At 37.8% G+C, this 13,341-nt stretch overlaps 1 protein-coding gene across 2 annotated transcripts in view; it reads right to left on the reverse strand.

The window, feature by feature from the left end:
* Positions 1 to 13,000, reverse strand: part of PIK3R4 (phosphoinositide-3-kinase, regulatory subunit 4) — an 83,274-nt gene extending 70,274 nt beyond the window's left edge. The window contains exons 1-3 of one of the 2 annotated variants that reach the window (XM_008571994.1): positions 12,466 to 13,000; positions 10,967 to 11,740; positions 625 to 758 (exon numbers count right to left, since the gene is read on the reverse strand). In XM_008571994.1, the coding sequence (XP_008570216.1) occupies positions 625 to 758; positions 10,967 to 11,699 (867 nt within the window). In that variant the 5' untranslated portion in view covers positions 11,700 to 11,740; positions 12,466 to 13,000. Of the gene's footprint in view, positions 1 to 624; positions 759 to 10,966; positions 11,741 to 12,373 lie in introns of both variants that reach the window. The other variant, XM_008571995.1, reaches the window with a different exon arrangement.
* Between the last annotated feature and the right edge of the window lie 341 nt (positions 13,001 to 13,341).

A 13,341-nucleotide genomic window follows, 5' to 3' on the forward strand; every position in this document is an offset into this window, starting at 1 on the left:
TTTTAAAAAAAAAAAAAAAAAAAAAAAAAAAAAAAAAAAAAAAAAAAAAAAAAAAAAAAGACGCCCTCAAACATACAGACATATGGCTTAGGTGACCTCCCATAGAATTCTCCACACCTGCTCTGCTATACTAATTTGTGATTCGATAGCTCTCCTTCCAGAATTGCCTGCAGTGTCAATGCAGGTATACAATGCTATTTGCTTCTATATGAAATGGCCCTATACTGATATATTTTATATTCAAGTTGATGTTTCCTGTCTCCTTCATTTTAGATGTCTGTCTTCCTCATTTCTTACGAGCAAACTCTATTCTGGACAACCTGTCCAATCCCCAGGGACCACCTCCTTACCTACTTCCAAATCTGTCCAAAGCAGAGCTGAATATTATAATGGGAAGATAGATAAATGACAGATTTTTCCTTTAAGCCAAATTATCTCTGTGCCTGAGAAGGGGAAAAAAATAGTACATTTCTCCCTAACAAAGTAACAAAAATAGGCTGTTTATATTAGTCTATGGTGCTTTAGTGCTGTTACAAATTAATAACATTCCAGAGAGCTGACTAATGCAAAAGTAGGGACATAATCCTATTACAAACTTTTGAAAAATATTTGCAGCATAGTTACCAATTCTCTGATACTCCGATCTTCAATTTTATTGAGCACTTGTTCGGGGAAAAAATGACCATTTCTATAAGCCAAAAGTTGGGAGAGATCAAATAATGGTACACCTTCTGTAAAAAGCTCAGCTATCACACAACCTGGAAAAGAGCAAATATAATTTCATTAGAAAAAAGATGCAAGATATCATGCAATACATACAGATCAAGAATTTAGAGAATTCATAAAACTCAAAATCCAAAACCCCAAGTAAACTGAATTAAAACTTTTAATGCAACATACAACTACAATCAAGCAGATAAGAAATGTCTATGCCTGATCAACAGTTTATAAAGTATAAAGCTGAAAAAGAGCCATTCCATTTTTTCCCACTTTAAAATAAATAAAATTACTTCCTAGTTCTATAATTTAAAATAAATATGTGTATATTTAAGACACATTTACATACAGAGATAAAAACCCACAAAAAAATATAGTTTTTTTTAAAAGTATGGATTTATATACATTAAGTTCATAAGGAAATACTAAGAAGTCATATCTGACAATTCACTTATTCATCATTAAACAAAAAGTTATTAGCTGTCTACTATACACTGGGCATTAGTAGTACAGAAACAGGTAAAATCCTAGCCTTCATGAAGCTTTCATTCTCGAAAGGAGACAGTAAATAAACCAATGAACAAACATAAAATAGGAAGTACTAAGAAGTGTGCTGTAACATCAGAGGGAAGGAGAGATAACTCAATTATTTTGTACTTACAAAATTTTCAAACCAGAAATAAAAAAAAGCATGGACATTCCCAAAAGAACAAAACAATTTCACTGAATCATTATATGACATGCATTTAACGAACCTTAAAAAGATCCTTAAATAACCTTGCCTCACAGCCTTTGCACTTGCTGGTTCCTCTGACTAGAATGCTATTTCCCCAAGCATCGATATGGCTTATAGCTCCACCTCCTTCAGATCTTTGCTCAAATGTCATCTTAGAGTAAAGTCTTTCTTGACCACCTGTTTAAAATTGCAAGACCCATTACCAAAACTATCCCATACTCCTCACCTGGCATTTGTTTCCTTATTATCTACATACGCACTAGAATGCAAACTCCATGAAGAAGGGATTTTTCTCTATTTTGTTCACTGAAAAATCTTCAACAACTAAGACATTTCATGATATATAATAAACAATCAACTTCTTAAATCAATTTCTATATAGTGTCAAATTTTAGAATAAAGGACTTCAAACAACAGCTATTAAAAACACCATAAACAACAAGGAACTGGAAGATAGATCAACTGGATCTAACAGAGATCAATAGAACATTCCACCTAACAAGAGAATAAAAATTCTTCTCAAGTACAAATGGAACATTCTCCAGATGAGACCTATGCTAGTCCTTAAAACAAGCCTCAGTAAGTTTAAAAGGACTGAAATCATACAAACTATACCCCCACAAACCACAATGGAATGAAATAAAAAAATAACAGAAGAAAATCTAAAAAATTCTCAAATATATAGAAATTAAACAACACACTCCTAAATAACTAATAGATCAAAGGGAAATTAGAAAATACTTTGAGATAAGTGAAATGAAAGCATAGCATACATAAACTTGTGGGATGCAACTAAAGCATTGTTCAGAGGAAATGTATAGCTATAAACACCTCTATAAAAAAGAAGAGCTTGGGCCGAGCCGTGGCACACTCGGGAGAGTGCGGCGCTGGGAGCGCAGCGACGCTCCCGCTGTGGGTCCGGATCCTATATAGGAATGGCTGGTGTGCTCACTGGCTGAGCGCAGTGTGGGCGACACCACACCAAGGGTTGCGATCCCCTTACCGGTCACGAAAAAGACAAAAAATAATAATAATAATAATAATAATAATAAAGAAAGAAGAGCTCAACACAATAACGCTTAACTTTAAGACACAAAAAAAGAAAAGCAAGCTAAAATCAAAGCAAGCAGTAAGGGAATAATAAAGATTAGAGCAGAAATTAATGAAATAGACAAAAAGACAATAGAGAACATCAATGAAATCAAAAGTTAGTGTTTTAAAAAGATCAACAAGGGCCGAGCCCGTGGCGCACTCAGGAGAGTGCGGCGCTGGGAGCGCAGCAGCGCTCCCGCCGCGGGTTCGGATCCTATATAAGGATGGCCGGTTGCGCTCACTGGCTGAGCACGGTGCGGCCGGTCTCAAAAAGGACAAAAAAATAAATAAATAAAAAGATCAACAAAATTGACAAACCTTTACTAAGAAGAGAGATGAGTCAAATTACTGAAATCAGAATCAAATTACTAATGAAAAAGGAACATTACTACCAACCTCATAGAGATGAAAAGAACCATAAGGGAATATTTTGAACAATGGTATGACAACAAATTGCATATCTAAATGAAACAGATTCCTAGAAAGACATAAATTACCAAAACGGACAATAAACAAACAGAAAATCTGAATAGACCTATAAGAGCAAGGAAAAACTTTCCACAAAGAAAAGTACAAGCCCTGATGATTTAACAGGTGAATTCTACCAAATGTGAAAAGACTTAACACCCATCCTTCACAAACTATCCCAAATAATAGAAAAGGAGGGAAGACTTCCCAACTCACTTTATCCTGATACTAGAGGCCAATGTTATCCTGATACTAGATCAGACAACGATATCACAAGAAAACTACAGAATAATATCTCCGATGAATATCAACACAAAAACCCTCAAAACGATATTAGCAAACTGGATCCAGGATTACACAGCATGACCAAGGGGGATTTATTACAGCAATGCAAAAAAGTCCTATATATAAAAATCAATCATAAAAAAAAACATAAAAATCAGTCAGTGAATACACCATATTAATAGTAAATTAATAATGGGGGAAAAACACATTATCATCTCAATAGACACAGAAAACACATTTGCAAAATCCAACACTTTCATGATAAAAGCTCTCAACAGATAAAGAACATCTATGAAAATCCGACAGCTAACATCATACTTAATGATGAAAGATAATGCTTTCTCCCAAGATAAGGAAGAAGAAGACAAAGATGTGGGCTTTCACCATTTCTACTCCACATTGCACTGAAGGATCTAGCCATTAAGAAAGTGAAAAAGAAAACACACAAAATGAGAAAAAATATTTGCAAATAATGTCTCCAATGAGACTTGTATCCAGAATATATAAAGAACTCTTACCACTCAATATTAAAAAGACAAAAAATTTTTTAAAAAGAATGAAGGATTTGAATAGACATTTCTCCAAAGAAAATATGTAAACTGACAATAAGCATATGAAAAGATGCCCCAAATCATTGGTCACGAGGGAAATGCAAATTGAAACCACAATGAAAGAGTACTTCACACCTACTAGGATTGCTATAATCAAAAAGATTTATTCGATTATAAAGTGTCAATAAGGATTTGGAGAAACTGGACCCTCATACACTGCTGGTGGGAATGTAAAATGGTACAGCCACTTTGGAAAATGGTTTGGCAACTTCTCAAAATGCTAAACATAGACTTACCATATGATCCCACAATTCCACTCCTAGGTACATTCGAAGACATTGAAAACATAAGTCCACACAAAAACCTATACATGAACGTTCACAGCAGCACTATTCAAAATAGCCAAAATTGGAAACCACAATGTCCATCAACTAATGAACAGATAAACAGAATGTGGTATGCCCATACAACGGAATATTATTCAGTCATACAAGGAAACAAGTATTAATACATGCTACAACATGAATGAGCCTTGAAAACAATTACACTAAGTGAAAGAAGCTTGTCACAAAAGGCCATATAGTATATAAGTACATTTATAAGAAATGTTCATAATAGACAAATCCATAGAGATAGAAGTAAATTTAGGGGTTGCTAAGTGCTATGGGGAGAAGAAATAAGGAGTGAATATGAATGGTTTTCTTTTTAGAGCAAGGAAAATGTCCTGGAATTAGACAGTGGTGATGGCTGCATAACTCTGTGAGTACACTAAAAACCACTGAACTGTGCAATTTACAAAGGTAAATTTTACAGTACGTAAACTATATCTCAATAAAGCTGGAATTTTTATTTTTATTATTTATTTATTTATTTATTTATTTTAACTTCTCAATATACACTGTAGTTGATTTTCGTTACCCTTTACTCATTCCTCTTTCCCCCTTCCCTCTCCCCTCCCCTCTCCCCCACATCATATCTGTTCACTTGTCCTAACAAGTTCAAAGAATTGCTATGATTGTTGTTTCTTCTTCTCCCCCACCTTTTGTGTGTTTATTTATTTATTTTTAGCTCCTGGAATTTCTAAAGAGCATATATAGTATGCTATCTTTTGCGTAAGAAGGAAAACTGGAAAATATATATGTATTATGTGTATACATACATATATGTGTGTGTTTGTGTGCATGCCTGTGTAGATTTTTTCCTTGTTTTTACAAAAAGAAACATAAGGATAAATCAGAAAACAATGAAATTGGTTACACACAAGGGATGGGAGGATGGGGTGAAAAGAATATGGAAGGGAGTAACACTTGCCTTTTAGTGTAATTTTGACTTTGAAAAGCATGCTAATATTCTTCCTATTCAAAAACAAATTAAATCAAGAAGAATGGGAAGGAAAATAAATTAAAAACTGAAATAAGTGAACCGAAATGTATTCAACTGAATACCATAAGCATACTGAAGAGGGCAAAAATGAAAAAACACACTAATCCAAATAATTTATGAACACAACACTTGACTACATACTCTCATTCTTGGGAGAAAGGGAGATTGCAATCAAATCCTGAACTCCTTTTAGTAGTTTTACTGTAGTGGTTTAGGTGAAGCAATTCTGAAACTATTTCAGGACTGAGCAAATGAGTACATTTGTCAAAATGTTAAGAACCAGAGTGCTCACTGTGAAAGACAGAACGTATAAATAGTGAATAGGGAAAAGCAAAAAAGAACTCTGTGGGAATAGACTGGAATTAGAGGTATCAGTGTGAACTCATGATTTTGAAATATGCATATGTATGTGTATACGCATATATATGTGAACATGTATATGAATATGTATGTGGGTATGTAAATCTGTGTGTATGTATGTGTATATCTATGTGTATATATGTATGTATATCTATGAGTGTATACACACACACACACACACACGCACGCACACACACACACACATCGCCTAGCTCTGTCTACCATAAGAACCAAGTAACAAAGACACTCTAATAGAAATGAGAACTAGACAGAAACTTTTAATATAATTCATTACACACTAAAAGAACCAGGGTTCCTTAGAGTAATGGCTGGTTCCAGCACTGCTGCAGGGTACATACAATACCTTATGCAAGAAAGTAAGGAAATGCTAAAAAAAAAAAAAATGATGAGGATATGTCACTAGGACACAGGAGTCAATCTGAAGGGGCTCCCACTGGTCAGATCTGGGACAATGGGTGCACCAAAATAAATTAGTATGGTAATGAATATCTACAACTGAAAAAAATAGGAATTAACAAGTCTATCCAACAATAAATAAATAAATGGGGAAAAGAGAGGGTACTTGAACATAGTAGAGTGCTGAGGTACTACTGGTAAATGTAGAAGAAGTGCTTGAATTGGAAAAGCATCATTTTTGCAACCAGCATAGTAAGACTGGATTCGGCAAGAATCATTAATGGATGCCAAATGGATGTCAAGGGATACACTGTGATGATGGGCAGGATATTTGCACATTCTTAAAGTTTCTTGCTACAGGAAATTACCAGTTGCAAGGAATTAAATAAATAAATAAATAACTATAGAGGAGAGAAATTTGGGAAGACTTTGACTAGGTAATCAAAATTAACATCACCAATGATGTTAACATCATTTGTCTTCAGATGTGATCCTATCCACGTCACCTATGCCGTATTCCTACTTAGAATAACCTGAATCTAATCACGAGGAAACATCAGATACTCAAAACAAGTCACGTTCTATTAAAAAATGAAGGGTGGGGTGACACAGAGCGTACATAAAAGCTGATGAAAACTGAATGAGGTCTATACTCTAGCTAACAGTAAAGCACCAATGTCAATCCCTGATTTTGACATATTACAGGTTAAGTATCTCTTATCCAAAATGCTCAAGACCAGATGTGTCAGATTTTGGTTTTTTTGGATTTTGGAATATCTGCAGATACTTTTTCAGTTGATCATTCCTAATCCAAATATCTGAAATCTGAAATGTTCCTTTGAGTGTCATGCTGGTGCTTAGAAAATTTCCAATTTTGGAGGACTTCAGATTTTCAGACTAGGGATGTTTATCCTGTACAGTACCATAAAACGTCGCCATTGGTGGATGCCGAGTTAAGGAATCTTTGCTATTTTTGCAACTGCTTTTGAGGCTACAATTATTTCAAAATAAAAAGTTATAAAAATAATTTTAAAAATTTAATGGGGGAAAGCATTCTTCAAAAAAGTCAACATAATAATGACAAAAAAAAAAAAAGGCTGTAGAAATGTTCCACACTAAAGGAGGCTAAAGACACGTGACAACTAAATGCAGTACCTGACCCTAGACTAGGTCCTGTCCTGGAGTAGAAAAAATGCTTTAATGGACATTATGGAGTCAAATACAAAATCAGAATAAGAAGTATAAATTAAAAGTATTATACCAATGTTAAATTTACTGTTGATAGCTATATTGTGTTAGGTAACAAACTATCCCTAATCTTATACATACTGAAGTATTTCAGGGTAAAGGGTCGTGATGTATGTAACTTCCTTCATAAGGTTAGGGGAAAAAAATCAGAGATAGGGTGGGGGGATAGGACAAAGAGAAAAGGCACAAACGATAAAGCAACTGAGGCAAAATATTAAGTATAGGGGAATCTGTGCAAAGGGTATACGGGTGTTCTATTTTTATGTTTGCAAGTTTAAAAGTTTGCACGTTTTTAAGGTTTACAAGTTTGAAGTTATTTCCAAATGAAAAGTCAGAAAAAAACACAGCAACATGACTATAACTAATTGGAGGTTGTTACAAACTGATTTGTGCTCCCCAAAATTCATATGTTGAAGCTTTAACCCCAAGTACCATAGAATGTGAGTGTATTTGGAGATAGTGCCTTTAAAGAGGTAATTAATGTTAAATGAGGTCATAAGGGTGGGGCCCTAATCCATTATGACTGGTATCATTATAAGAAAAAGGGACACCAGGGATGCTTGTGCACAGAAAAAAGCCATATGAGGACCAAGCGAGAAGGTAGCTTACTGCAAGCCAAGGAAAGAGGCCTCATGAGAGACGAACCCTGTCAGTATCTTGGTCTTGGATCTCCAACCTCTAGAACTGTGAGAAAATAAATCCTGTTGTTTAAGCCACCCACTCTGTGGTATTTTGTTGTCAGCCCTAACAAATGAATACAGAGGTGAATATAAGATTTTTTTTTTCGGGCTGGCCTGGTGGCGCACTGGAGAGTGCGCTGTCTGGGAGCGCGGCGGCGCTCCCGCCAAGGGTTCGGATCCCATGTGGAGACCAGTTCCCGCTCACTGGTTGAGCGCGATGCGGGCACAACACGATCCCTCTTACCAGTCAGTAAAAAAGACGAAAAAGGAAAAAAAAAAAAAAAGATTTTTTTTTCTTGTAACTTTTAGAATTTTATTCTGGAAGACGTTATTGGGTGATACTTCCCTATGGAACAACTTGTTCAAGCTGTCTCTCCTCACTGAGTCCTTCTTATCATTCAGATCTCAGCTCAAACGTTACCTTCTCAGAGAGACCTTCCCTGACCATTTTATCTACAGTAGTGCCCTACCAGCCTTTTCAATTACAGCGCCCTGCTTTACCATAACACTTATCACTAACCAAAAGTAACTTTCTTACTGATTTACTTGTTTATTCTATCACTCCCCCCACTACAATGAAAGCTCTATGAGGGCAAAAACTTTGTCAGCTGTATTTCCAGCACCTACATAACAGTGTCTTGCACATAACAGACACTTAAATTTCGGTCAAGCGAGTGAATGAAAGATCTCCAGCAAACAAGGCTACACTCATGTATGTGACCAGAGCCTGAAGAATATATACACTTCTCTCAAACCAGCAGCCAGGAACCAGGGACATGGATCAAGCAAGGGAAAGTAGCATTCAGAACTCAAAGATTCAAATCTTAAGAGCACTGGGAGGTGGACAGATGCCACCCACCTCTTTTTCAAAGGAATAGAAGAGGCCCACCTTCAGCCAAAACAATGTTGGGCTCTTCAATCTGGAAAAATAAAGGCTTATTAAGAATTTTGTTGAAGTTTACAAAACTATAACACACACAAGAAAGATCAATATAAACTCATCAACTCTTGAAATTTTAAACCTATGAATGACCCCTAAAGCTAAAAAGTAATTGGATTTCTAAGGTAAAGGAGTACTATTTATAGAAGAGTTAATAAGTTTAAAACGTAAAAATGGTTCTAGATAAATTCACTGATCAACAAAATTGGAACTCTGCTGGATTAGTTTCTAACCTTGTTATATTTAAAACCTGGAGGCTAACCCTATGTTATCAAAAACATTCCTCAGATCAGGCTGGCCAGTTAGCTCAGTTGGTTAGAGCCTGGTGCGGATAACACCAAGGTCCCAGGGAGGAGCCAGCAAGAAAAAAAAAAAAAAAAAAAAAAAAACACCCCTCAGTATTATCCTGGGACACAGATTAGCAAGCTGAATGGACCAACACAGATGTAATCCTGTGTAACAATTCTTATTCATTCTTTTAATGAAATATACTTCATTAATTGTTATTTTTCCTAAGTAATCTAAAATTTGGCTCAATTTGTGTTTTTTTTCTTTTTCTTGTAGTAAACTTACAAGTGAGAAAAAGGTTAAACCAAACCATTTCAAAATTTACAAAAAATGGCGCCGATTCCAGAGTTCATATGGCATTCATCAGAGTACCATCCTCAACCCATTTCTCTTCCTCTCTGTCCCAGAAGTTCCTAGATAACCTGGAATCCATAGCCCAGCTTCATGTGGTCTGTGTAACATATATGAATGCACAGTACATTTTCCCAGGAAGTGTCTACTGATTTCATCAAATTCTTTAAGGTTATCCAAAAAAAGAATTTCATCAAATTCTTTAAGGGTATAAAATTCTTCAAGGTTTGCAGGTATTCTCTACAAACTCTCGCTGGCTACAAACTCATTCCCTTGGCTACAATTACTACCTATTTCCTGATAACTCCCAAATCTCCATCTCCAACCCAAATTTCTGTGCACCAAACCTGTATGACCAATTGCCTGTTGTACAACTTCTCCTGGATACCCCACAGAAACCTCCACTTAACATATCTAAAACAGACCTCATCATCTTCCACCTACCTGTTCTTCCTCCTCTGTCTCCTATCTCAGACACAGCATCACCATCCACCCAGTTTCCCATGGGGTATCGGGGGGTGGGGGAGTGCTTGTGGCTTCATCTTCTAATCACAAAGTCCTAACAATTCTACCTACTAATTATGTCTTCGGCATCACTACTTCTCTCCACTCCCTCCAGCTCTGCCACAACCTTCAGCCAGTCACAATCATGTCTTACCTGGATTGTGGCAGTTTTCTCCAAACTTGTTTTCTTGTCTCCAGTGTAGCTCCCCTGTAACCACTCTCCGTGCTACAGTCAGTGTTTTATCTAAAACACACATTTGACAATGCTCCTGCAGACTAGCATGGGCTTGCCAAACCCTTTCTGATCTTACTTATTTTACACCCTGTGTTCCAGATATACAAAACTACCTGAAGTGCCCTAACACATCAGTATACCATGCTCTGGTCTTTAAGCCTTTGTACAAGCAACACACTCTGTCTATAACAAACTACCCTACCAAAGCTAACTCCAAATCATCTTTCAGTCTCAATTTAAATCTTTCTAATAACCAGGCCTTTCCCGATCCCACCTCTCTATCCATCACCACCACAGACACTAAGTATCTATATATTCCTATAACAGTATCCCATGCTTATCATCAACATAGTAAACAACACTGCACTGGAAATGTCCTTTTTCAATATCTATATCCACATTAAAGTGGAAGCATCTTGAAAAGAGGGACATATATTATCCATCTATGTCCTAGCACTTAGGACAGTGCCAAACACATACAACAGAAGTAAGCATTCAAATATTTTTAAATGTTTGAATGGATGAACTGCTCTTTGCATTTTTTAGGCACTTAAGTCCAATGCAGGAATGCTTCATCTATCTGAAATAATGTCCGAGAACATACCAAGAAATTATTTTTCAACACATGGTGACTAAAAAAAATGCTGTTTCTACGTCTGACAGTTAAAATACATACACATATCCCTTAGCAAATTTGACCAACTCAAATACCTGCTGAAAAGATGTCCATTGCTCTCTTCAACTCTCCTCTTGTTCTCTGATTGCTATTTAAGTCTACAAGTGGAGTTGAAGGATCTCTAATATATTCTAACTCAGTGGCAAACATCCCACCATCAACAAAACGTTCAGGAGCAATATAGCAAGTTCTCCTCCGTGAAGTGTCAAAGAAATAGTTGAAATCTGCTGGGTTGTCCTCTGGAAGATACGTGGGTTTAAAACTGGCAAAGTCAGTTAGAAGAACCCAATTCCAACTGGTGACCATCACATTCTCAGTCTTAATGTCCCCATGACGAACTCCAGATTTGTGTGCTTGGTCCACAGCTGTCAGGATCTGGAAAGCGATCCAGCGCTTTTCAATGTTATTTAAGAATGGACGGGTACTGATGCGATCATAGAGGTTGTCTCGCACATATTGCCTAAAGAGCATAGCTGCTTTCTCAGATGCTTTTTCTGCTGCTTTCTGGAAAGGTAGACAGTTCTGTGCAGAATGAAGCCTGATTTTCAGTTCCTCCAGCTCTTGTTTATAGCTGGTTAAAGGCAAAGTGGGATCCTGAATTGCGAAGACCTTCACAACCACCAAGCCTTCTCGGTGCTTTGCTCGAGCAACTTTAAAAAAACGAGTACTCCCCAGGCTCTTATCATATTCAAAGTCATGGATGTCTGAGAAATAACTCTCCACAGAAAGGATCTGGGAAGGAGCAATGCCAGCGAGCTGATTTCCCATAATGGCAAGCACCTCTGGGTCAGTAAGTTAGGATACAACACCTATTTAAAAAAAATAATAAAAATGAAAAAAAGACAAGAAACAAAGAAGCAATGAAACACCATTATTTGGTCTCTTCCAAAAAGCACATACAGGACATTTCTCTCCCACTGAGAGCACTGTACCTAGTCTTCTGGGCAGCCTCTAAGTTTCAGAGACATTTATCTAAAAAGACCTTGTTACTCATCTAAAAAGCTCATGTTAGTTCATAACGTCCCTTCCAGGAGCTGAACTATATTTAAATAGGCCCCTTTGACATTAAACAGAAAATGTTAGAATGTGTACTTTCTGATATTTAAATTTGAAATATTAACGAGCCTTTACTATGTGTTCAGTGCTGCGCTTGGGGCTATGAGGGTCATAAAAGTACATGAGACTGTCCTTGTCCAAGAAGACCCTGTAGTTTTCTCGGAGACAGGAAACACATTAAAAACTCGAAACTAAGAATCGCATAATCCAAATAGGTCATTGAATTCCGGAAAAGGTCAAGCCGAGAAACAAAAAATCAGTATCTGCCAGGCCTTTCCAGCCTAATTCCAGTGTGTCCTCTCAAAGGCACAAACTTCTATAGTTTGCAACAAAGACAGGAAGAAACCCTGCCAGAGATATTAAAGTAAGCTGAAATAAACACTTACCAAACGCTGCGCAGGGTTCTCCTAACTCAGGTTTTTGCAGGAAATAAAAGGCACACATACACACACGACCGTGCATACATATGAATATTTACCCTGGGCCCCTGGAAAGGGTCAAAAATCGCTCAGTAGCTCACAGTAAGGTCATGGCAGGCCACTTCGAGGCCTGGGCGGGAGCGGGCGTCTGCAGCTAGGGAAGTTGTCTCTATTAGGGGTCTTCCTTCAAAGACAGGAGGTGGGATGCTGGGGGAGGGGCGCAGAAAAGTCCCAATCTCCAGGAAGCCGCGTGGTCGGCGGAGAAGAACTGGGAGACTCTCGGGGCCACCGCAGAAAGACCAAGCCGCACTGGTGAGATGCCACAAATACCCAGGAAGTTGCCCCCGCCAACCCCCTACCCTGCCCTGGAAGCCACGCGTTCCCGGGCCCCGTCTTCTTCTCGTGCGGACCGCTAAACCCCTCGGAGCCCTCCTTGAGGGCCTCACCACCGGGCGTGGAGATGGAGCCCAGGAGAGAGGTGGAGGCTGGCAGTTCCAGGACACTACTACTTCTCCAGCTGCTGTAGCAGCAACAAACGCCGAACTCCCGGGAAAGCGGCCGGTCTGACCTCACTTCCTGTCGCGGAGCGGAAGTGACGAACAAGGGAGCCTCGAGGAAGCGGGTAGGAGGCTGGTTGCTAGGAAACGAGGGAAGTGGGCAGCATCGTCCCGGGAGACTAGAGGAAGGAAATAAAATGCTCTGACAACCATCTATTTACCGTCTTGGTCTTCTACCTTTTATTCCCAAATTCTGAGGCTTCTCTCATCCCCCTAGAATCTGCTCAGCCACCCCTTCACTCCCGGTACACCAGAACAGAGTTCTTTAAGAGAACTCACAGACATATTTAGGAAAATTAAGCTGGGTTTTTTAAGAGCTTTATAGAGATAAAATTTAAATACCATAAAGTTCACCTGTTTAAAATGTGCGATCAGTGG

Source organism: Galeopterus variegatus, unplaced genomic scaffold, assembly GCF_000696425.1.
Source record: "Galeopterus variegatus unplaced genomic scaffold, G_variegatus-3.0.2 Scaffold743, whole genome shotgun sequence".
In the NCBI taxonomy this organism is placed as follows: domain Eukaryota; kingdom Metazoa; phylum Chordata; class Mammalia; order Dermoptera; family Cynocephalidae; genus Galeopterus; species Galeopterus variegatus.